Raw genomic sequence first — 25,550 nt, 5'->3', positions numbered from 1 at the left:
TCATCTGAATCATGTAGAATTCTAGAGTTTGAAAGCAGCTATCCTGGATCTTAGAATAATAACCAGACTGAGTATATCCAGGTGTTTTAGTGAAACTGAATGGTGTCATTTCAGCAGCAATTCTAGCTGTGTAAAATAGTGCCCACTGTCATCGTAGTACTGTCCCCTGACATTGTTGTTAGGCTAGAAAGAGTAGTAAAAAGCGTTGACGGTTGAGAACCTGATGGCTTCTATTACTACCTTTGTATAAAGATGTTCGGAAGCAACCGTGGCCTGGCGGAAATTACGCCAGATGAGAAATTGGAAGATTTGCGTAGGTTGTGGCTGGGCTGTTTACTGGCAGGATGACTGGGGCAAGTAACCCTTCTAAGACTTTCCTTGTGTGTAAAATGAGGCCGTGGCCTACGTGCCTGCCATTCCTTTCAGCTCTGAAATTCTAGGACTTCTGTGTGTATCTCTAGCTTTGGCCCCTCACTTAGGCTCCTGGCCTGCTTTGCAGTTGATCTCAGGCTGGCTACACCTGGATGTCCTCCCATGAAGATGACCTTAACCCTGACCACTTTCCCGGCTCTCCTGAAGGTTCTCTCCCTCCCCTCGAACACTTCGCTCCCCCCAGAAGCACTTTATGCTACTGTTTAGCTTCATTCATTCATTCTATTTTATTTTACTTTTAAATTTCTGGTTGTTAACGACGCCATTGCCCTAGTATTTTAAGTCAGGGATCTTAAAATATTTGTTTCTTCTTATGCATAATTAGTCTGCTAGTGAGTACTGTTCATTCTTCCTTAGAAATAAATGTCCCTTGGTTTTATTACTTCTCTCCCGTGTTAAGTCCTGAGTCTAAGCCTTTCTCTCCCTTCTTTTCAATTATTCTAATGTCTTCATCCATCCTTCCATCCAGATATTTATTACCCCTCTTATGTGTCAGGTCCTCTATTAAGTATTGGGGGAAATATGAACCACGCATGTCCACCTTAAGGATCTTCCACTCTAGTGGGGAGACAAAGATTCAAACAGTTTTAATATAATTTCTCACAAAAGTGTCATTTGAGGTCTCAGCTAAGGACCTAGATATGAAGGGAATAGGGAATCGGGTTAAAAAGTAAGGATTTGACAAGGATAAAAAATAACTTCCTAGGGAATGAGGGAGATAGAAACTTTTATGTGAATTCCCAGTTAGGTGTGATTGTGAAGCAATTCAAGGTAGAATATATCGAATCATAGAATTTTAAAATATTTCTGGAAAATGTAAGAAATTAATTTGTTCATTTAACAAATATTTATTGAATAAACTTATTTAAGATTATTTGGTGACCAAGACAGATCTCTGTTCCCCCAGAGCTCATAGTCTAGTGGGGTGAACAGACCTGCACTGGAACAGACCAGCAACTGCAGGAAGTGTGGTCCATGGTCCATGCCATGGTTGTCAGGAAGTACACTGTGGGGGTCTCCTTCCTGGTGGGGGGTGGAGGGGAGGTATCACAGCAAGCCTTGGGGAGAAAATGGCACAGGAGCTCAGACTTGGACGGTAGGTCTCATCCGTTCAACCCATTTTACAGGAAAGGAAACTGAAGCTTAGAGAAATGGTGATTTACAAATAACAAACTAATGGCACACCAGGTCTAGAACTCCTGACCTTGGTCACTTGTGATATACCTTGATTCCAGATTTCCTGAGTGTAGTGTGTTAAATGTTCATCTTTCATACAACAAAGTTATTGAGGAAATAATTGCTGATTAGTTTTCAACCTGTTGACAAGGCGGACACTCATCTTGAAATAGAGGAACTAACTACATTTACCCTTTTAATCATCGGGAATCTGCAGTCTGCATCAGGTGTTCATTTTGGAGTTACCTGATTTCTAGTAAGTTATGTTTATTTTTCAAGTTATAGTATTAAAATCTAAGAATTCGGGCTTCCCTGGTGGCACAGTGGTTGGGAATCTGCCTGCCAATGCAGGGGACACGGGTTTGAGGCCTGGTGCAGGAAGATCCCACATGCCGCGGAGCAACTAAGCCCATGTACCACAACTACTGAGCTCGCGTGCCACAACTACTGAAGCCCGTGCACCTAGAGCCCATGCTCTGCAACAAGAGAAGCCACCGCAATGAGAAGCCCGCTCGCCGCAACTAGAGAAAGCCCATGTGCAGCAAGGAAGACCCAACACAGCCAAAAATAAATAAATAAATAAATAATTTTTTTTTTAAATCTAAGAATTCCACGATGGGTCTAGTAAATAGCAAATCTGAAGATAATTTAAAATGCTGAAACTTTTAAATACCTTGGATCTGTTAAAAAACGCTCAGAATGATTTGTTTTAAAAATACATGTAACAAAGCATAACTTATTGACAGTGCCCTAAGATTCCAGCATACAAGTGAATTCAGTACTTTCTACTATAATAATTCCTATGCAAATGAACTATTTAAAATCAATTGAACCATAATACATTTTCAGTAAAAGGATTTAAAAATAAATAAGAGCAGCCTTGGAATTGGCTCTTTCCAAATCTGGATGGATTGGTTAATTATCTCACTGAGCTTAGTTTTCATTGTATTTAGATGATAAATGCCAGTGTATTTTAGCTTTTATTGCCAGGGAAATGTAAAGTAGGCTTATCTGGTTATTTTGTTACGGTCATTTAGATTTAAATGTAAATGTTTTAATTTTGAGCTACTATTTTTCATCTAAATGCTATTTAATATTTATATTGCTTAAAGCACAGAAGTTGATACCAGGGCTTCCCTGGTGGCGCAGTGGTTGAGAGTCCGCCTGCCGATACAGGGGACGCGGGTTCGTGCCCCGGTCTGGGAAGATCCCACATGCCGCGGAGCAGCTGGGCGCATGAGCCATGGCCGCTGAGCCTGCGCGTCCGGAGCCTGTGCTCCGCAACGGGAGAGGCCACAGCGGGGAGAGGCCCGCGTACCGCAAAAAAAAAAAAAAAAAAAAAGTTGCTACCAGAAGCCATATCTTTGATGGTGCTTTCTTTTAACCAGAAAGAAAATAATAATCTTAAATACATTAGTCTTTTCAGAACAGCTGAGGTTAAAAGAATTTTTTTTTACTTTGCCTTTTATTTTTATCTTCCTTTTTCTCATCTGGGAGTCTAACTTCTACAGTCCCTGCTAACTCCTGTTTATTCCTAACTTTATTTACTAGTACTAACTCTATGCATAAACACAGATTCTTCAGTTTCACCAACTAAGCTGTAATGCAGCCCACCAGTGATTCACTGGTGGAAGAAAACAACTCATTTATAAGATGAACCCTTGGAGGTTTTTTGGTGGTGGTGGTGGATGTTTTCCTAGCGGGGCTGATCCTGTCTCATTTGTCCCCGTTAAAGGTTCCTCAGTGGTGTGCTGAATATTGCCTTTCCATCCACTACCAGCACGGGGGCGTGGTGTGCACACAGGTCCACAAGCAGACTGTGGTCCAGCTCGCCCTCCGGGTGGCAGACGAAATGGATGTTAACATCGGTCATGAAGTCGGCTACATGATTCCTTTTGAGAACTGCTGCACCAGTGAAACGATCTTGAGGTTGGTTTGGGGGGCTTTCATCTGCTGTACCTGATGACTCCTGGCTTGTCCTCTGCGATCCTAGAAGAGCGTATTCTTGCGTTCTCTGCTTTACACACCTGTAACGTGTGATCATAGTAACTCGTCTCTCTGTCACCAGCCTGACATGCACCAGTCATTTTCCCACCTTGGCACCGTCAGGGATTCCTTGTCTAAACTTCTTCCGTATCTCCCCATAATCCTCAGGAAAAAGTCATGACTTGTTAGGTTGGCCCCAAAGACCTTCAACCTGTGCTTCTGGAGCTCCGCCTCATAGTGGGTCCATATGCGTTGTCTGTGTGCCAACTGTGTCGACACACGTGGTTCTCTGTGTGCCATGTGCCTTGACACATGGTCTTCCCTCCACATGGAATGTCTGTGCCTCTTCCGGGCTTGGCTACTTCCTCCCCGTCATACAAGATCCCATGCAGAGGTCACCTGCTCCAGGAAAGCTTCCCTGACCCTCCGTAGTGTAAATTAGAAAACTCTCTGCTGGGCTTCTGTAAAACTTGGTCTCGGCCTTCATCATGGCAGTGTAGGTCAATGTTTTTCAAACTCTAGTTTTGAGATTCTTACAGGTTCCAAGGACCCTTCTCAGTAGCTACCACAGTTCTGAGATTTCCTTTCCACAGTGGTTTCCAAGAGCTTAACAGAAGGAAAAAGAGAAGTGGAAAAAATCACTGCTCTGGGCCAGTTTCTCAAGCAGTTTTCTATCATAGCCGTCATTGAAAGTGAGAGTATCTTATGGCACCTTAAGGAAATGGTCAAAGCTGCTTGCAGCCAAAGATGACCATCTCAAGGGCTTCAGCTGTCCCAGGCACTGCCTGACTGCCCCAAGGTCTGAGGAGACAAGTGTCTCAGCCTCAGTGTATCTGCGTGTCTCTAACCCACTTGTGGGGCACACCAGAGTGCCCTGGCACGTCACTGGGGATGTCCTACGCTAGTGTAACAGGGATGCTATGACAGAGCATAGCAGAGTACAGTATAGCACAGCACAGCATAGCACAGTACAGTATAGCAGGGATGGTTTTTGCATACTCGTATCCCCGGCATCGGACATGCTTGTCCCAGGGAGGACGTTTAACACACTTGATAACAGAAGGAAAGACGAGTGCGTGGTCCCAGCTGGCTGCTGCAGACTCTGGTGCAGTTCTTCTCCCATTCAGGCTCCCATATGAGCCTGTGTAACTCATTTGGTTTGTAGTAAGCTGCTTTTAACATTTTTCAAACGTTATCTTCAAAAATAGAGGACCTCGGGCTTCAGGCTGGTGTTAAACCATAGGGAAGCTTTCGATCAGTAGCACTATGACTTGAACTTCTTGAATGTATGTAACCTTCTGTTATTCTAGCCGTGATGTCCCCGAGTCACTGTATATGTTTATAAATTATTTATTATGCAAATGGTCCAGTAGTGATACAGATAAACGTAAAAACCTCCCTGCTTTTGGGAACTCACGGACTAGTTGGAGAGTTGGACAGGACAGGACATGCAACCCTGACAGGGTGAAGGATCCCCACGCCTAGCAGATTCATTCTTCCTCCTTTACATTTTGAAGTGACCTCTCAAGCGGTCATGGTTTTAATGAAAGGATGGACTAGACTTTGGAAACCTGAACTAGACTTTCAAACCGTTTGAAAAGGACTCTTGGATGTAGTCACTTTTAAAATGAAATCTTATGATGTTTTTATCTTATTGACATGGATCGTGTGCATATACATATATATACATTTTTTTTTTTAGAAAGTCATAGAGGTAAATGTGGAGTAAACCAATCATGTTGTCAGAGTAGGTCAAAGACACATCTCACCTTTTTAAGCATCTCTTATGTGTTGGGACTTGGCTTTCATTGCTTTATGGTGAAAACCCTGCAAGCATTCAATCCTAGCAGCCAAAGGAAGGACTACAGTTTCTGTTGAAAATTTTTTTTAGCTCTTATCTGCATGTAGCGTTCCTTTCTTAATGTAGAAAATAGCCTTCAGGTGTGGAGGAGCTGAACCGCAGGTACACCTTAGAAGGTGGAGGGAAACCAGCAGCCTCCTTTGGCCACTGCGGGTTCTGGTTCCTTCTGCCTCTGCCGGGCTGCCCGGCCGTCTCATCTTTACTTAACAGTCACTCTTGTTGCTGGGATGCTGCACTTTCCACCCTGACATCCCCCAACCAGCGCAAGAGTCAGCAGGTAGTCTGATTTATTGCTACCAGGGTTTGAGTTTCAGCAAAGGGGCCGAAGGTAGTGAAAAGCTCTATATGATAAGAGAAAAGAAAGTCGTCCCTTATTTTCCTCCTAATGCTCTGTGCTCTGAAGAGCAGGCGGCGTGGCTGTAAAATGAGTGTCTCAGCCACCCACCCACCTGTCACCTTGCACAAGTCCCCCAGCCTCTCTGCTTACGCTTCCTCGTCCGTCCGTGAAACGCGGTGGTTGACACACCAGCTCGCAGGGTTGTTGTGAGGACTCGGAGCTGCTGCCCGCGACTGGTGTATGGGAGCGCGATGCATCTGTTAGCGATTTGGGTGATTTGGGTGAAAAGGTAAATTCCGGCTGCGTTCATTTCCTTGGAGACACATGCTAGCCATAATTTTTGATAAGCTCAGGTTGAATAGCTATTTAAATAAGAGGATCTAAGGGTGGCTGTTGATTATAGAAGGTAGTGTTCTGTGTTTGATATTGTCTTTTTCATTTTCTTTGTAACTCCTTAGCATCTAGTCTGTTGGGTACGTAATAGGTACTTACTAAATATAATCTTTATGCCACTACCATTTTTCTGGATTCTATATAGAACAGCTTAGTTCTTCTTTAAGCTTTTTTCTGGCCTTTTTCAAAACAGTGGATACCCGAATATTTTATACCTAAAATAGTCTTTCTGAACCAGATATCACAATATCTTGTGGAAGTGACATACATTTCAAATATGAACCCTCTAGAACACTGAATTTTTTAGAAATTACTCAAATTTTTAAGGTCAAATTCAATACATATAATTTCAGAAAATATTAGTAAAACTTTCCTATATTCTTAGCTTTCAAAATTTCAGTCTTAAGAATTTAGAATATAAATTACATTTCCAGGGACTTCCCTGGTGGCGCAGTGGTTAGGAATCTGCCTGCCAATGCAGGGGACATGGGTTCGAGCCCTGGTCTGGGAGGATCCCACATGCTGCGGAGCAACTAAGCCCGTGCACTTCAACTACTGAGCCCGCGCTCTAGAGCCTACGAGCCACAACTACTGAGCCCACGCACCACAACTACTGAAGCCCGTGCGCCCTAGAGCCCGTGCTCCGTAACACGAGAGGCCACCACAATGAGAAGCTCGCGCACCGCAGTGAAGAGTAGCCCTTGCTCACCACAACTAGAGAAAGCCCGCACGCAGCAACAGACCCAATGCAGCCAAAAATAAATAAATAAAAATAAATTTAAAAAATAAATTACATTTCCAAAATGTATCCATCTTTTTACATAGTTATCAGGAACAGTATTTTCTTAAGCACTGTACACATGATCTTATTAATATAAAGGTAAGAAATAGATCTCTGTCTTACATAGAAAACTGGAGGTTTGTATGGTAAGTTTTAGGGTGGATCCTTAGTATTCCCTTAGTTTTATATAATCATTTGGAAGGCCAGGTCTAGCTTGCTGAGTCTCGTAGAGTTTTAGGTGAGTCCCATCTTCTCCCTTTTTAATTAAGGCTGGATGTATTTACATAACACACACACCTCCTCTGCCTGGCAGAGAGAAAGCATTTCTTCCTATCAGATAAGTGCTTAGATGAGTTTTGCTCAGAAGGGAATAACGTTAAGGAAGTAGCATAGATTAAAACAACTTGTTTTCAGACAAGAGTCAATAGTACTTATTATATCATACTAACTACCCTCAGCAGAAGATGACCTGAAACCTAGATTTTGGATGCATCTCTGTTTGTTTGCATCTTGCACAAAGTATAATATTGTAGTATTCAATGTATTTTCTTTCTTAAGTTTGAGAAGAGGAATAATCAGCAACTTATCATTGCCCTTTTGGTAAGACAGACACAGAATGAGAACAAGGGTAGGAGTAAAGGCAGAGAGCAAATGTTCTGATCTCGTCAAGGTGCAGAGAGGGAGAACATGGGCTTTGTTACCAATCCATGGCAGCCAAGGGACCCGTCTTTATAATGTGACAGTGGCGTGAGATGTAATAGACATTCAGGCTTAAATCTTGACTCTCTCCCTGTCTTTATGACTTTATGCAGGGTACTTAACCTTTCTGAACCTGTTTCCTCATTCATAAATAATGGGATAGTAATGTCTACCTTGAAGATTTATTCTAAAGGTTAAATGAGAACTATTCTATCAGCACAATGCCTGGCGCACACTAGGAACTTATAAATGTTTTCTCCTTTTTCTTTCTTCCTTGAAAAGGGTTAATTGAGGACTGTTTCAGCGTCTCCAAGACCACCCCTAGGTTTGATGATTTGCTAGGAAGACTCGTAGGATTCAGTATATAGTTAATCCACAGCTCAGATTTACTGAAGTGAAAGGATACAAACCAAGTCAGCAAAGGGAAATGGTGCAAGGCGTGAAGTCCAGAGGAAACCAGGCGCAGGCTTCCGAGAGCACCTCCCAGTGGACCACCTGAGATATGCTTCGTTCCTCCAGCTGTGAGTTGTAGCAACGAGTTTAAGGAAACTCATTAGAGACTGTGCCCAGGCATTTACTGGGGACTGGTCACATAGGCACCCTCTGCCTCCTACTGTATTCTAAAGTTCCATACTCGCAGAAGGAAAGCAGGTTAGACCATATTACAAACAGTAAGCATCAGTTCTGGGAATGGTGAGAACCCTCCCAAATCTAGGTTCCCAAATGCTGGCCAAGGGCCAACCTTGCAAGCAGGCCTTTCTAAGAACAGCAGTTTCAGACCTGCTGTAGACAGGGACACATAAAATAAATACCTTAAATGGGTAGAAAACTTATGAAATTGGTTTCCTCAAGGAATAATATAGGCAGAGATGTAAATAGTGTCAGAAAGATGATGTTTGTATGGTGCTGGATGACTAATAGGTATTTATTTTTACTATTATTTTTAAACACACCCCAAGAACTACTGGAAATCCATGAAAATCACTAATGACCCGTTCCTCCTCCAGGAACGCTGCCCTCAAATAGGTGGCTACTTTTTAGATGCTTTCGTGTGGCTATTATTTGGACGACATTTCCAACTCATTGATGCTAACACCCTGGTGACGTCATCTCCCACAATGAGCCACTGACAGAGTCCTACTAGTGGACTCACTGGGCCGTGAGCCTGAGAGAGGGCAGTCCTCTGTGTATCCTTCCCTTGAAGTGTGTGCTCTGACTCAAAATTCTTACATTGATGGAACGGGGGGAGCTCTTACCGGACAAGGGTATTTTGCTGAATTACGTTTTTTAAAAAAGCTCAGGGCAAATGTTAAATGTAGCTCTTGTTAATATCTGTAATGAACATGTAAGGCAGAGGTCTGGAACCTAGGGCTCAGGGATGGTCTTTAGAGGGTCTGTGAACACATGGAAACTGTGCTTAAAATTTGTTCATGTGTACTTTTCTATTTTGAAGGCCTGTAGATTTTATCAACTTGAAGAAATCTTGGCCCCCAATAAAGATTTAAACTCCTGATTTAGACAAAAGGATATAGGAAAGGGATTTTTTGTTGTTTATGTTAGGAGTTGTTTTATATGATTTTCTTCGTGAGAGTATTCTAACTTTCATGTTTCTTCCTTGTAGGTATTGTACTGATGACATGTTACAGAGAGAAATGATGTCCAGTCCTTTTCTGGGTAGCTATGGGGTCATCATCTTAGATGATATTCATGAAAGAAGCATTGCAACTGATGTGTTACTTGGACTTCTTAAAGATGTTTTACTGGCAAGACCGGAACTGAAGCTCATAATTAACTCCTCACCTCATCTGATCAGCAAACTCAGTTCTTATTATGGAAACGTGCCTCTCATAGAAGTGAAAAATAAGTACCCAGTGGAGGTTGTGTACCTTAGTGGGGCTCAGAAGGAGTCTTTCGAGTCTATTTTACGCCTTATCTTTGAAATTCACCACTCCGGTGAGAAGGGTGACATTGTAGTCTTTCTGGCCTGTGAACAAGTAAGTAAGTAATATTCATTCTAACCTAAGAGAGTAATAAGTTTACTTATTGGGAACCTTTTAACCTTGTTGGGAACCTTTTAATAACTAACATACAGGTTTCAGTTTACTAATTAACTGATGGAACTGCTATTTGGTTCCATCACACCTCTTTTTTCATACTTTAAAAGAATCCTTGGTATAGAGTAAATAAAACCTACGCTGAAAGGCAAACAAGGAAGTGCTTCTAAAGGCAGGAACTGGGGACTTCCCTGGAGTTCCAGTGGTGAGGGCTCTGTGCTTCCACAGCAGGGGGCATGGGTTCGATCCCTGGTTGGGGAACTGACATCCCACAAGCCACAGCATACATACATACATACATACATACATACATACATAAACAACCAACCAACCAACCAACCCAGGAGCTGTTCTGAAACACAGAATGGGGGTGGGGAGGTGTGGACTCTGAGGAATTTCTGGGGGTGATCTCCAGAGCCGACCTCCTTCCATGGGATCAGGTGAGATCCTGGGCTGCCCCGAAGGCTTGCTGTGAACTGTCTCAGTAGAGAAGACACACTCATCTCACACTCACGGCCACCTCCCTCATGGCAGGCGCATGTGCTGGAGATGCGGGACATAAGCTAAGTCCTCCGCATAGAGTCAGGGAACAAAAAAGTACCCACAATGTTCCTACAGCAGTCAGTGGAGTGTTAGGCAGGAAAATATAATTTATAGCACAGTCAGAAGGCTATTTCCCTACACTTTTCTTAAAAAGATGAATGAGAAAAATGTTCACTTCGATATCTGACAATGTCTTTCAAAAGAACAATGGGAAATGTACAGCTGAGCGTCTCTTTTTCTTTTATAGAGTCAAGGTGTCATTTGGGGTTGCATTTTTTTTTTTTAATGCAGTTACTGTGGCCCTGCTTCTCTCTCCACTGCTCTGCGGGCCAAATCTAAAAGCCTCCAGAATCTCAAGAGTTAGACCTTTCTTCTTAGAGACTGATTTCCTGGCCTTTTCCCCCTACCCGTCATCTCACTCAGAGAGTAAAAAAAGCACTGGCTTTTAGACCATGACCCAGATATGTAGTAATTCCAGTGATTAAACAGAAACCAAAAGGAAACTGTACGATATTGGCTGAGCCACCAGCTGAACAAAGACAAGGACCTCAGCTCTCTACCAGAGCCTTGTCTTAAGTATTCACACGCCTTCACAAGTACCTTCAGGAGTATTTATTCTGCTTTATACTCAAAGCATAAAGGATGACTGATCCTTTAGTTTGGGGAGCTTTAGACAGTTTTCTCACAACTTAGATTTTATCTGTTTCCATAAAGAAAGTGATTTAGAATCTCAAATATATGATAACTACAGCATATTTTCCATTTTTCCTGTGTAGATTATACACAGTTTCTTGAATAGTAAATCTTCTACTGATTACAGTGATTTATTCTATGATCGTTCCCTAATCCCGCATGATTCAAGATACTCAAGAAAGTCCTGAGGGAAGTAACAAAATGATTAAGGAGACAGAAGAAAGATTTATGAAAACAATTAGAGGTTCTCAGTATAACTGGCTGAAGCCTAAGGGAGGGAGGAATGGCAGAATTAAAAGAGTCTGAAACATTTGAAAGTTAGAATTGCCAGGTGAAAAGAAGGCATACATTTCGGGGTGGATCGGGTGGGGGACAGCATAATGAAGACTGATAGAATGAGTAGTCATCTTTAGTCAGAGTAACCAAAAATGCCAAAATGGATTTTTGAAAAATAAAGCTCATAACAGAATTGGGGGTCATATTTGATTCTTAAAGTATTTGATTCTTACAAGTTTCATATAAGCTCTAATTAATGGCCTAGTGACTTCTGAATTGTCAGACGTTAGAAGATGCATTTTTACCTAGGATAGTGGTAGAAACTGTAAAATCCACAGGGCTTAGAAAATTATATCATCTTCCTTGAAGTCAGACCAGAAAGACATTTCCTATTAAGGAACCATCCGTCCTGAAAGTCATGAACGTGACGGTGTAGTGAAAGCTCTGGGCGGATTTGGCAATTCTGAGCCTCCGAGAATGAGGATTCGTCATTTTGGCAGGAGCTGCTGCTGTGGCCCGGGTCCAGCACTGGAATCTCTGTGGGGGGGGTGGTTCTCCTTGTCCAGAGGCTCCCAGCAGGCTGCCCAGCGGGTGGGGCAGCCGTTCTGCGGGCTGGAGCATACCTTCTCTGGGAACCAGTGTTTTTCCTCACAATTCAGCCCCAAATTCCACAGGTGTTATCTGGGTTTCTTTTCCCCATCTGCCACCTAAAAAGCGGAACATAGTTCAGTATACACTGATGGACTTTTTTCTTTTTTACTACTTATGTCAGGGTTAACACTCTCCTATGGTCTTGGAATTCGTCTTTTGGAAAGTTTTGTCTTGCTCCGACATCCATGTTAACAGCTGTTGATCATTTTTCCCCATGCTGTTTGAAGCTTTCTTGATTTCTATATAAAACTTTAAAATCTGCCATAGCAACTGAATGTCATAGGAAAACAAACCCAAGCCGTCTGACCGAAGTGTACTAACGGTCGCTTTTTCTCTTAGGAAATCCGCTTAAAGTTGCAGAAACACTCTCACGTTTGGCTTGATGAACATTAGGTGCCTCACATTTTTCCCGCACTGCTCACTTAGCCCCTCACCTGCTGTGAATTAATACCCGCAACTGCGCGCTCCCCTGGCTCTTGTGCTTAATTGAGGCTTGGAGCCCTGCATGTTTACAGTGTGTTGTTCCTTATCACTTCACCATCTTGTAACCTGATAAAAAAGTGAAATAGATTAAATAGAAAACAAATTAAGGTTAATGACACTATCTAGCCAGATTATCCAGCAGCTTGAAGCCGTCACAAGGAAGATGCTCTTAGGTTGAAGGTTTTCTTGTGAAATGTTCCACCGAGTTGCGGGCCTTTCATTTGGGGGCAGATATCTTCCTTCAGTGCAGGTTGCTGTGTTTTCCTGAGTTTTGCAGGTATTGTAGGAAAGCCCCACATACGTAAATGCTCTGAACACGTTGAATAGGAAGGAAATGAGTGAACAGTTTAAAGCACCGAATGAATTTTTTTTTTTTTTTTTTTTTTTTGCGGTACGCGGGCCTCTCACTGTTGTGGCCTCTCCCGTTGCGGAGCAACAGGTTCCAGAGGTGAAGCCTCAGCGGCCATGGCTCACGGGCCCAGCCGCTCCGCGACATGTGGGATCTTCCCAGAACGGGGCACGAACCCGTGTCCCCTGCATCAGCAGGCGGACTCTCAACCACTGCGCCACCAGGGAAGCCCCCGAATGAATATTTTAAGTACTTTTTTTTAAAGTCTGAAGATTATGGCCTCAAAGTTTTCTGTCAGCTTGAGGAATCTAAACTAGGTACAATATTTCAGTGCAGTTTGAAGGTTATTTGGATTGGAAATTTGTGAGTGGGTGGCTGGAATCGAATCTCCTCTTTCAGCTCCAGGGTAGCTGTGGAGGGTGAAGTACCAACGTGCAGAGGTTACCACCTGCCACCCAGGAGGAATGTGTGAATGTCCTGTGCAGGGAGACGCAGCTCGAGGACTTGTTCTCCTCCGTAGAAATTTCTAAGCTTTCCTCACTTAAAATGATGACATGATTAGAATTATAAAAATTGGAAGAAATAGCTTTGTTCTGATTATTCCAGCTGACAATTTTTCATTCATTACGGTCATTAATCCTGCTCTTCGCTTGGTTGAAAAAAAAAATCTGCCCCAAGTAAACCAACCCTGCAGAAAAGGGGAGTGTGAACAGGAGAAGGTACCGGGATAACTGCTGTGTGGACCCCAGGGGGCAGCCTCTGCCCTGCTTCCTGGGGGCCTCTCAGCAGCTCAGGAATAACCTTCAAATAGCTCACCCGAGGTCTCACTATTTTTCTAGGCAGATCTGTCCACCTACAAAGCCCTTGAGTTAGTTCAATCCCACTATACAGGTGGCGGGGAAGGAAGGAGAGGTGAGCTGGAGCACTGGACAGTGGACTCAGACTTAACAGTCATGGGAAGGCATCTTTTTTACTCAGATTTTTAGTGAAATCTAATGTATGTAATGAAATGAAATGGGGCTTCTTCCATCTGGTAGTTAGTTAGGCCCTTAAAAACATAGAAATTTTGGAAACAAATTTAAAAGGAGCAAGAATTACATTAAGTGACATCTTTTTTATATGAGGTCCTAAAAATCTGGTTGTGATTTGAGAAATAGAAAAGTACTGAAGGGCTTCCCTGGTGGTGCAGTGGTTAAGAATCCGCCTGCCAATGCAAGGGACGCGGGTTCGAGCCCTGGCCCGGGAAGATCCCACATGCCGCGGAGCAACTAAGCCTGTGCGCCACAACTACTGAGCCTGCGCTCTAGAGCCCACGAGCCACAACTACTGAGCCCATGTGCCACAACTACTGAAGCCCGCGTGCCTAGAGCCCGTGTTCCAGAAGAGAGGCCACCGCAATGAGAAACCCACATACCACAATGAAGAGTAACCCCCGCTCGCTGCAACTAGAGAAAGCCCGCGCACAGCAACGGAGACCCAACGCAGCCAAAAATCAATTAATTAAAAAGTACTGTGTAAAATGTCTTGCTTTTTGAGCATTTTACACCAATATACTTACTTGTTTGTGGTTTTAGGGCACATAATTTACTCTTTTATTCAGTATATTTGACAATGAAGCATTTTTAAAGAGTATTTCTAAATTCCTGAATCTTGCAAATATATAAATAGCAGTGAATATTTCCTGCCTATTTCATTGCATTTCTGCTTTTTTTAAAGTGCTAATGGGTAATAATAGTTTTCAAGATGACCCAGATTAGAGACCCTGATTGTGGAATGTGTATGTATATATGCTTCTATTGGAAATCTAGAAATTGTTTTAGAGTTCTTAGTTCTGCCACCATTAAAGCACAGTGATGCACCATCACTGATGTGAGAGTAACTTGTATTCATCTGTCATTGTTAATGGATATGAGAAGTTGCACCGAGCTAGAAAAATAGCAGGATGAATGCATAAAGGCAAAGACAGTACATTTCACAAGAGGAAAGCCATTTTGGACTAAAAGCACTGAAATTATTATTATTATTAGCATTGAAATTATTTATAAACTATATTTAACTTCCCCAAAGACATGTTCTTACGCAGTTATACCTCCTTTTCATAGTTAACGATACCTATAGAAAACACAAGTATTTCTTTCCCTGTATACATTATGCAGCTTTTGCCTATAGTTTTATATAATTTGGAGAAAGTTGTTTGTAATGTACTTTATTCTCACGGATGATGTTATTCTTTTACTTTAGGATATTGAAAAAGCCTATGAAATTATCTGTCAAGAAGGATCTAACGTAAACCCAGATCTTGGAGAGCTGGTAGTCGTTCCTTTGTATCCAAAAGAGAAATGTGCATTGTTCAAGCCAAATGATGAAACAGAAAAAAGATGCCAAGTTTATCAGAGACGAGTGGTGTTGACGGCTAGCTCCGGAGAATCTTTGATCTGGAGCAACACAGTCAAATTTGTCATTGATGTCGGGGTGGAGAGAAGAAAGGTAATTACTGTTGAGGCGGTTAAGTAGACTGCTGCTAATTGTCTTGGGCTCCCACCATTTTACTGACCAGAAAGTGAGGAGGAACTATATGATCTGGGGATTTCTCTGTATTTGGCCATGTGTGCAAAGAAGAACTATTGCATCCAGTAACAAAAGTCTTGAGCACATGTAACTGCCTGTCATTAGCAGGTTGATAGTCTGGAAACAAATTAAATTGGTTGAGGGGCCAGAGGAAAAAGTTTTAAGGAAAGACAACTACTAAAGCAAATTACTTGACTCCTAAACAGATCTTTTCTTCTGTACATCCCTTGGGTATTTTTGGTAGCCCCTTTATCAAAGTAATTAGCATCTCCCCCCAGGTAATTTACTAAAAATTAGTTTCAAGTACACTGAGTTTAATTTTTGCAAATTTTGGCTTTATAGTTGACATGATTAAATTCCATCCTAAATTTTATAAAACGTCTGTATATTTTTAATCACTATCTTTAAATTAAAAATTAGGGGCTTCCCTGGTGGCGCAGTGGCTGAGAGTCCGCCTGCCGATGCAGGGGACGCGGGTTCGTGCCCCGGTCCGGGAAGATCCCACATGCCACGGAGCGGCTGGGCCCGTGAGCCATGGCCGCTGAGCCTGCGCATCCGGAGCCTGTGCTCCGCAACGGGAGAGGCCGCAGCAGTGAGAGGCCCACATACCGCAAAAAAAAAAAAAAAAAAAAAATTAGGAAAACTGGAAATAGGATATCTCAAACTCTCAAAGACAGTGGGACTTCAGAAATCATAGCATTTAAACTGAAAAGAATCTACCCAAGTATTGATCCATTTACCATTATTAGATGTTATATAGCTTTTACCCCTCCAGGAAACTATGGGTCTCTTAAATGTCCTTGTTTACTGTGACAGAGCAATTCCAGCCATTAGGAAGGTTCCCTTGGAACCAATTTGGATTGATCTTATTGAATTAGTCCACCATTCAGAGAACCCAGGGTTATTACTTACCGTTAAACTACGCCTAAGAAAAATCACTGTTAGTGCCATCTGCAGTCTTTGTGTTAGCTGATAGGACTGGAAAAGCCCAGCATATGTGATAAAGATGAGACCCCTGGGATCACAGTCAATTTGAACAGAACCTTGAGGAAATGCAGCACTGTCAGTTGATCATCCTTTTCTCCACGCGGCACACGAGTCAGCGGCACAGTGCTTTGAGAAGTGGCATTTGTATTTCAGCAGATGATACAGAGCTCCCATATTTACTGAAGCTACAATGAAAGCAGACAACCCTTAAATCCATTTATCAAAGCTCTTGCCGTTTCCATCTCAAGGCAAGTGAAACAATAATAAATATTGTACAGAAGAAATGAGTAGCAGAGCCTTCCGTGAAGTAAAGTGTGCAAACAGCAGTCACTTCAGGGCCGGCGAGCCTGCTACATCTTGAGTGAGCTGACGCTAAAGATGCTGTCTTTCGTTTAAAGGTGTACAACCCTAGAATAAGAGCAAACTCGCTCGTCATGCAGCCCATCAGCCGGAGCCAAGCAGAGATACGCAAGCAGATTCTCGGTTCATCTTCTCCAGGTAGCGCCGCGGACCCCAAACCCAGCTCACGCTAAGTTCCTGTCCGGAGGCAACACAGAAGCATTAAAACCATCTTCCTTGGTTTCTTCTAGGAAAACTTTTCTGTCTGTACTCTGAGGAATTTGCCTCCGAAGACATGCGGCCACTTAAGCCAGCGGAAATGCAGGAGGCCAACCTAACCAGCATGGTGCTTTTTATGAAGAGAATCGACATCGCGGGCTTAGGCCACTGTGACTTCATGAATAGACCAGGTAGCCGTGTGCCCGCGGGTCAGCAGGCGCCTGGCTGAGCCTTACCCTCATACCTCTTGCCCGTCCCCAGTCCTAAGAGCAGTGGCCCTTGGTGGTGCAAGCAAGCCCGGGGCTTTGGTTTGTCCTGAAGCGCTTTCCCCACTAGAGGTAAACATTCTCTAAAGTAATTTTTAAAATGAAAAAAAAAAGCTACCCTCCAGGAAATATCTGTTCTGACATTGGAGAAGTGTCTGCCCTTGGCCACTTTAACATAAGGAGATGGGGCCAGGCCAGTAGAAAGCCGGTGGGGCTGGGGATAGTGGAGTACAGGGGTGTGAGGCCGAACTGAACACAGGAGGATTCTTGGCAGCGTTAGTGTTTCTCGGTGGGAAAACTTGTAGGCAAAGGGCCCTTCCTCATGAATCACACCGTCACCTGGGGAAAACCCACTCAAAGTTCACGCCTCTGTAATTAAGGGTAAATGGAGATATGAAGAGGGTACGGTTGTTAAGCAGAAGACTGAGGCCTTAGGATTACAGTCTGAGCGTCTGTCTCCTGGGGAGCTCCCCCCTGCCCTCAAGTTCACTGAGGAGGGCCCTCCACCATGGGAGGGGTGCTGGCTTCCTCCCCGCTAGTATCAGACCTGGCCGGGACCTGGGCTGCTCCCGCGGAAACCACCGGGATGCTGAACAGAAGGCTAAGGAAGCTTAAGGGCAGGCGCTCCTACCGTGTGGCGAGGCTCCCAGAACCGCAGCCTGCTCCCCGCCGCCCAGTCCCAGCCCTGTTTACTCTGGAACTGCTGCTTCGTTCCCAACCCGCAGCTTAGCTTCACTGCAACTGAGTGGGTATTCGAGTCCCTGTATAATGTTTTCTGGTTTAAGTACTGATTGCCCTTCAGTAGATGTTTAGTTTTCATTTGTGCATTAATAAAAGAGAACATCCTTAATTTTTTCCACACGTTAGGCCCATGGTTAAAATTTTCACTGTGTTTATCAAAGGGGGTGACTGGCAATGTATTCATCTTAGTGTTGTGATATTCATGGCATTTATCAAATTTGCATGAGAGAGCAGCCAGCCAAAAGACCTTGCAAGCAGAGTGTACTTAAAATGGAAACTAGAATTTCTACCGTTTTGCCGTGCTTTGTCTCAGTTCCTATGTTTTTCAGTCATTTTGTGCAGTGGTGCCGGTAGGATTACAAGCCCTTGAGAAATACAGGTTATATCAGAGTTACGCTTCCTCAAATATTTCTTAAAATAGCGCATAGACTTTGGAGTAGGCGAAGGAAGAGGAGGGTCCCCTAAGAAAGCTAACCTTTGACATGAAGAGGTAGAAGAGAAAATAGAGTGTGGACACAGGTTCTCATCACAAGGAGAGCAGCCAAGTGGACGGTCCAGGACTCCAAGCCTGGATGGTCCTGAGGGGCGGTGTCAGGACCTCACCTAGAGGTCACGACAGGGGCCCATGCTCCTCAGCAGCGCCCAGTCCTTCCCTGGAACCGCAGGGAGTTTTATATTGAAGCTCTCCCAGTAAACACTTTGGAAAGTCAATTACGTTGGGAAGCTCTTTGGAATCGAACGTTTTCAACCGACTCTTCCCCAGAGGAGCAGTGGAGTCTCCAGGAGGAAAGGGTCCAGGCGAGCTCCTGTCTCATCTAAGACTGATCTCCTTCCTCTGGAGCTACCGCCTCCCTTGGAGCTGTGTGTTCTTGCAGGAAAAGGGTTGCTGTTCTCCAGCGGGAGCTCAGAGGCATGCGGGAAAGAGAGGCCTAAATCGAATGCATGTCAAGTAGGCCTTGGCACTGAGGTTCCTGGGGAGATTAGCACATCGCCTGGAGAACCGCCAAGTAGTCCCAGCCGGACGCCCGCCTCTGAGGATGCTAGCCAGCTCGGCTTCAATAGAGCTTTTCCACCCGAGAGAAGGTCCCAGAAAAGGCCCGGCCCCTTCCTAACTAGCTGCAAGGATGAGTGTGCTGGTGATAATTATACCTTGAGGGAGTGGCCTGGAGGAAAGAAACAGTCATAGGATGTGATGTAAGGTGGTAAAGTATCTGTAGCAAACTCAGGCTGAGTGCATATTTCTTTGATAGCAATGGCCAGAGTGACAGGACTGTGGCAAGTTAGAAAGGGTGTGGGCAGGGGCCTGGGGGTGGGGGGCGGAGGGGGCGGGGAGGGCTGGGGCCCCGGGGTGGGGGGCCGGGGACGGGGGGCGGTTGGTGCAGCCCAGAAAGGCTGGGAAACACGGGCTGCAGGATTCCTTTAGCTGTGATCCCTTAACTCTCAAGTAGTGAAGCCACTCTGCTCCTGGCTTTCACTCTGGCCCCTGAGAAAAAAGGAGTCTGGAAGGTGAGGGTGTGTCACTTGCATCCATTTCTCCCGTCTTTCACCGCTGACCCCAGGGCTTCTGTCGTCGGCCGGCCAGTCACCACTCGAGGCCACCCCCTGAAGAAACAGGTTTCAGTTTTGAAAACTGCTCGCCTCTTAAGCCCAAGAATCACCACGTGTTGATTGCCTGGGCGCCTTCTTGTCATGATAGTCGCTGTTTGGTGGACTAGCATGAAGAGAGAAGAGCAGGCCCTGTAACGTCGAAGATTTTCAAAAGCAAACGGCAGACCACAGCCGTGCAGAGGAGTTCCCGTGTCTCTCAGTGGTCACCCTCTGCTGCTCACTCCACGGGGCTTAGAGCTGATAACGGGGGACAAAAGGGTGAGGGTGACAATTTCTTTTTGTCCCCTGACAGTACGCACATAACTATTTTCTGCTGTGCTTGGGGAAATGTAACTGTGGATTAACCTGACTCATCGTTTTGAAAGAAAAAAAAAAGACGATGCTTGCAGCTGCTGCATATAACTCCTCTTGTAAATGAAATACGCAGATGAAGCAGACCTGCCGCCCTTCTCAGGACTCGCGTAACAGGAGGATAGAGGGTCTGCCCTCTTGTATTATGGGGGTTATTAAGAGGTTCAAATGAGATTATTTATGCAGAAGTGCTCTGTGTACCGTGTAGGGTAGGAGGTGGGCACGTGCCAGCTTTTGTGAGCAGGTCCTTGTGAAATTAAGTGAAACAGAGGCCTTTCCTTTCTCTCCTCTTCAGAGCCAGACTCTTAATCCTATTCCCTAAAAGTCCCAAGACTACTGAGAATCTACACCGTCCAACCAGCACCATCTCGATTCTTCCGTTTCTCCCCTCCATGGGCTCTTTACTTCAGTGCACACAGTGCCCAAGCTCCAGTCCTAAAACCCACCGGGCCAGAAACTTCATCTGCTCCCGCCCTGTCCAGCGGTCACTCTCTTTCTCCATGTCCATCTGTATATGTGTACGTGTGTGTAATTCACATGTGTACGAGGCACACGGCAAGCCTTGTGTGAGCACAGCTATCCTCCTTCCCCGGGCCAGCTTCGTCCCTGCCTTTCTAAGTCCCAGTGTCACTTTGATACACTCTTCCTTTGTGACAGAGTTTCTGATGTATAGAAGAACGCTGGGTACCAGTGCCAGTAATGCCACTCAGACTGGCATAAGCCAGAGGGCGTTGTGATAAGGAAATTGGGGTGTCTTGTGAAATCCAAGACGAGAATGTGGCAGTGCCTCAGGGACACCTAAGGACAGAGGCTTGAACAGCACTGGTGCTCAGCTTCTCGTCTCTGTCTCTTGGTTCTTCTCTCTCCTGCTGAGTGCCTGAGTAAACGTCCCCGTGACGGGGAGGGGAACAACCTGTGATTCCTGCTATGTGACATCTAAAATTTTGGTAGACTTTTCAAGGCCATAGGAAAGATGCCGTGCGGGGCCGTTGATTCTGGCAATGACACAGCAGGAGTCCACAGATGGACTCCTCATCTGACCTGCACTCTTGCTTAGAATCAGCACTGGGTCAGTCCCTCCCTCCGAATGGTGGACTTAACCCTTGTTCCAGATTAATGGCCTCTTTGTTTGTGAGCAGCCGTTCTGCAGATACTGTGGCAGGAAAACGCAGGTTCAGTATTGGAGCCTGGCATTTGGGGTTCCATGGAAAAAGGGCACCATAACGAAATTGTGATAAGAGCCCTGCAAGTTACTATGAGTGATGGCACTGGGGGAGGTGTGTGACCTTGTAGTGAGCTATCCTACAGGGAGTACAGCTGCCATTGGCAATAGAACTTAATAAAAATGATGATTTGTTCATATTGAAACTGCCTTTGGAATAAAGCAGTGTGATTTTGCACTGCTGTAAAGAACTAAAACATTTATATTCCATTTGTAGCATTATTTCCCATGGATTACACTTAAATAGCACTGCCATAAAGAACCCTCATCTAAACCCTTCTGCTTTTATCTAAGACAATTTTATGGGCCATACTGGGGAGATGTCTTAAAATGTAGAATGTAATATTAGCAAATCCTATTCAGTTATTTATTATTATTCCTTCACCTGTATAATCTGCATTCATTAACTTGTTCTTTCTAATATAATAAAACCCCAAGAACTTCCTCTCTTTATTTAGTGTTCAGACCAAGAGCTGAATCATGACGTTATGTCCGTTAGTAACTCTGTGTGCAGCCAACTCAACTCCAGGACATAAAAATGAGAAGTAGGTGCCCTTTGGGGACAGAGGCTGGCTGTTAAGCCAGATGGGCTTACAGGGACAGTTGCCAGAGATCCTGTAACTTACAATGCAGCAGCTTTGCTGATTTATGGAAACTGGTTTCCACACAACTTTCAGGAATTAACTTTGTGCTCCCAGAGCCCTCCTGCTCTGTTTAATCTGAGATGCTTATTTCTGCTGCTGCTTCTTGCACCTTCTCTGGCATGTCAGCTGTTACTTTTTTTTTCCCCCCAATCTTATGCTCAGTTAAGTTTTTCTATTGTGCTGTTTGTTGAACAGAAATCCTTAATTTTTATTAAAATTTTTTAATTTTATCTTTTTATACTGCAGGTTCTTATTAGTCATCAATTTTATACACATCAGTGTATACATGTCAATCCCAATTGCCCAATTCAGCACAGCACCCCCCCCACCCCTCCGCGGCTTTCCCCCCTTGGTGTCCATACGTTTGTTCTTTACATCTGTGTCTCAACTTCTGCCCTGCAGACCAGTTCATCTGTACCATTTTCCTAGGTTCCACATACATGCGTTAATATACGATATTTATTTTTCTCTTTCTGACTTACTTCACTCTGTATGACAGTCTCTAGATCCATCCACGTCTCAACAAGCGGCCCAGTTAGTTCCTTTTTATGGCTGAGTGATACTCCATTGCATATATGTATCACATCTTCTTTATCTATTCATCTGTTGATGGGCATTTAGGTTGCTTCCATGACCTGGCTATGGTAAATAGTGCTGCAGTGAACAATGGGGTGCATGTGTCTTTTTGAATTATGCTTTTCTCTGGGTATATGCCCAGTAGTAGGATTTCTGGGTCATATGGTAATTCTGTTTTTAGCTTTTTAAGGAACCTCCATACTGTTCTCCATAGTGGCTGTATCAATTTACATTCCCACCAACAGTGCAAGAGGGTTCCCTTTTCTCCACACCTTCTCCAGCATTTGTTGTTTGTAGATTTTCTGATGCCCATTCTAACTGGTGTGAGGTGATACCTCATTGTAGTTTTGATTTGCATTTCTCTAATAATTAGTGATGTTGAGCAGCTTTTCATGTGCTTCTTGGCCATCTGTATGTCTTCTTTGGAGAAATGTCTATTTAGGTCTTCTGCCCATTTTTGGATTGGGTTGTTCATTTCTTTAATATTGAGCTGCATGAGCTGTTTATATATTTTGGAGATTAATCCTTTGTCCGTTGATTTGTTTGCAAATATTTTCTCCCATTCTGAGGGTTGTCTTTTCATCTTGTTTATGGTTTCCTTTGCTGTGCAAAAGCTTTTAAGTTTCATTAGGTCCCATTTGTTTATTTTTGTTTTTATTTCCATTACTCCAGGAAGTGGATCAAAAAAGATCTTGCTGTGAGTTATGTTAAAGAGTGTTCTTCCTATGTTTTCCTCTAAGAGTTTTATAGTGTCTGGTCTTAAATTTAGGTCTTTAATCCATTTTGAGTTTATTTTTGTGTATGGTGTTAGGGAGTGTTCTAATTTCATTCTTTTACATGTAGCTGTCCAGTTTTCCCAGCACCACTTATTGAAGAGACTGTCTTTTCTCCATTGTATATCCTTGCCTCCTTTGTCATAGATTAGTTGACCATAGGTGTGTGGGTTTATCTCTGGGCTTTCTATCCTGTTCCATTGATCTATGTTTCTGTTTTTGTGCCAGTACCATACTGTCTTGATTACTGTAGCTTTGTAGTATAGTCTGAAGTCAGGGAGTCTGATTCCTCCTGCTCTGTTTTTTTCCCTCAAGACTGCTTTGGCTATTCGGGGTCTTTTGTGTCTCCATACAAATTTTAAGATTTTTTTTTCTAGTTCTGTAAAAAGTGCCATTGGTAATTTGATAGGGATTGCATTGAATCTGTAGATTGCTTTGGGTAGTAGGGTCATTTTCACAATATTGATTCTTCTAATCCAAGAACATGGTATATCTCTCCGTCTGTTGGTATCATCTTTAATTTCTTTCATCAGTGTCTTATAGTTTTCTGACTACAGGTCTTTTGTCTCCCTAGGTAGATTTATTCCTAGGTATTTTATTCTTTTTGTTGCAGTGGTAAATGGTAGTGTTTCCTTAATTTCTCTTTCAGATTTTTCATCATTAGTGTGTAGGAATGCAAGAGATTTCTGTGCATTAATTTTGTATCCTGCAACTTTACCAAATTCATTGATTAGCTCTAATAGTTTTCTGGTGGCATTTTTAGGATTCTCTATGTGTAGTATCATGTCATCTGCAAACAGGGACAGTTTTACTTCTTTTCCAATTTGTATTCCTGTTATTTTTCTTGTCTGATTGCCCTGGCTAGGACTTCCAAAACTATGTTGAATAATAGTGGTGAGAGTGGACATCCTTGTCTTGTTCCTGATCTTAGAGGAAATACTTTCAGTTTTTCACCATTGAGAATGATGTTTGCTGTGGGTTTGTCGTATATGGCCTTTATTATGTTGAGGTAGGTTCCCTCTATGCCCACTTCTGGAGAGTTTTTATCATAAATGGGTGTTGAATTCTGTCGAAAGCTTTTTCTGCATCTCTTGAGATGATCATATGGTTTTTATTCTTCAATTTGTTAATATGGTGTATCACATTGATTGATTTACATATATTGAAGAATCCTTGCATCCCTGGGATAAATCCCACTTGATCATGGTGTATGATCCTTTTAACGTGTTGTTGGATTCTGTTTGCTAGTATTTTGTTGAGGATTTTTGCATCTATATTCATGAGTGATATTGGTCTGTAATTTTCTTTTTTTGTAGGATCTTTGTCTGGTTTTGGTATCAGGGTGATGGTGGCCTCATAGAATGAGTTCGGGAGTGTTCCTTCCTCTGTAAGTTTTTGGAAGAGTTTGAGAAGGATGGGTGTTAGCTTTTCTTTAAATGTTTGATAGAATTCACTGTGAAGCCCTCTGGTCCTGGACTTCTGTTTGTTGGAAGAATTTTAATCACAGTTTCAATTTCATTACTGGTGATTGGTCTGTTCATATTTTCCATTTCTTCCTGGTTCAGTCTTGGAAAGTTATACCTTTCTAAGAATTTGTCCATTTCTTCCAGGTTGTCCATTTTATTGCATAGAGTTGCTTGTAGTAGTGTTTTAGGATGCTTTGTATTTCTGTGGTGTCTGTTGTAACTTCTCCTTTTTCATTTCTAATTCTATTGATTTGAGTCCTCTCCCTCTTTTTCTTGATGAGTCTTGGTAATGGTTTATCAATTTTGTTTATCTTCTCAAAGAACCAGCTTTTCGTTTAATTGATCTTTGCTATTGTTTTGTTTCTATTTCATTTATTTCTGCTGTGATCTTTTTGATTTCTTTCCTTCTGCTAACTTTGGGTTTTGTTTGTTCTTCTTTCTCTAGTTCCTTTAGGTGTAAGGTTAGATTGTTTATTTGAGATTTTTCTTGTTTCTTGAGGTAGGCTGGTATAGCTATAAACTTCCCTCTTAGAACTGCTTTTGCCTCATCCCATAGGTTTTGGATCGTCGTGTTTTCATTGTCATTTGTCTCTAGGTATTTTTTGATTTCCTCTTTGATTTCTTCTGTGATCTCTTGGTTATTTAGTAACGTATTGTTTAGCCTCCATGTGTTTGTGTTTTTTATGGGTTTTTTTTCCCTGTAATTGGATTCCACCATTCTGTCTTCCAGATCACTTATCTGTTCTCCTGCCTCAGTTATTCTGCTATTGCTTCCTTCTACTGTAGTTTTCATTTCAGTTATTGTATTGTTCATCTCTGTTTGTTTGTTCTTTAATTCTTCTAGGTCTTTGTTAAACATTTCTTGCATCTTCTCGATCTTTGCCTCCATTCTTTTTCTGAGGTCCTAGATCATCTTCACTATCATTATTCTGAATTCTTTTTCTGGAAGGTTGCCTATCTCCACTTCATTTAGTTGTTTTTCTGGGTTTTTATCTCGTTCCTTCATCTGGTACGTAGCCCTCTGCCTTTTCATCTTGTCTGTCTTTCTGTGAATGTGGTTTTTGTTCCACAGGCTG

The 25,550-nt window shown here is 43.1% G+C and overlaps 1 protein-coding gene across 2 annotated transcripts in view; it reads left to right on the top strand.

Moving 5' to 3' along the window:
* The window catches only part of DHX32 (DEAH-box helicase 32 (putative)), a 52,585-nt gene that overhangs the window by 19,585 nt on the left and 7,450 nt on the right, over window positions 1–25,550 (top strand). For both annotated transcript variants that reach the window (XM_060126581.1, XM_060126582.1), the window contains 5 exons: window positions 3,344–3,537; window positions 9,287–9,659; window positions 14,956–15,201; window positions 16,668–16,767; window positions 16,860–17,018. In XM_060126581.1, coding sequence (XP_059982564.1) covers window positions 3,344–3,537; window positions 9,287–9,659; window positions 14,956–15,201; window positions 16,668–16,767; window positions 16,860–17,018 — 1,072 coding nt within the window. The remainder of the gene's footprint in view (window positions 1–3,343; window positions 3,538–9,286; window positions 9,660–14,955; window positions 15,202–16,667; window positions 16,768–16,859; window positions 17,019–25,550) is intronic.

The sequence above is a fragment of the Lagenorhynchus albirostris genome, chromosome 16 (assembly GCF_949774975.1).
Source record: "Lagenorhynchus albirostris chromosome 16, mLagAlb1.1, whole genome shotgun sequence".
In the NCBI taxonomy this organism is placed as follows: Eukaryota; Metazoa; Chordata; class Mammalia; order Artiodactyla; family Delphinidae; genus Lagenorhynchus; species Lagenorhynchus albirostris.
The sequence above is the reverse complement of the archived record's forward strand: the minus strand, read 5'-3'. Positions and strand labels throughout refer to the sequence as shown.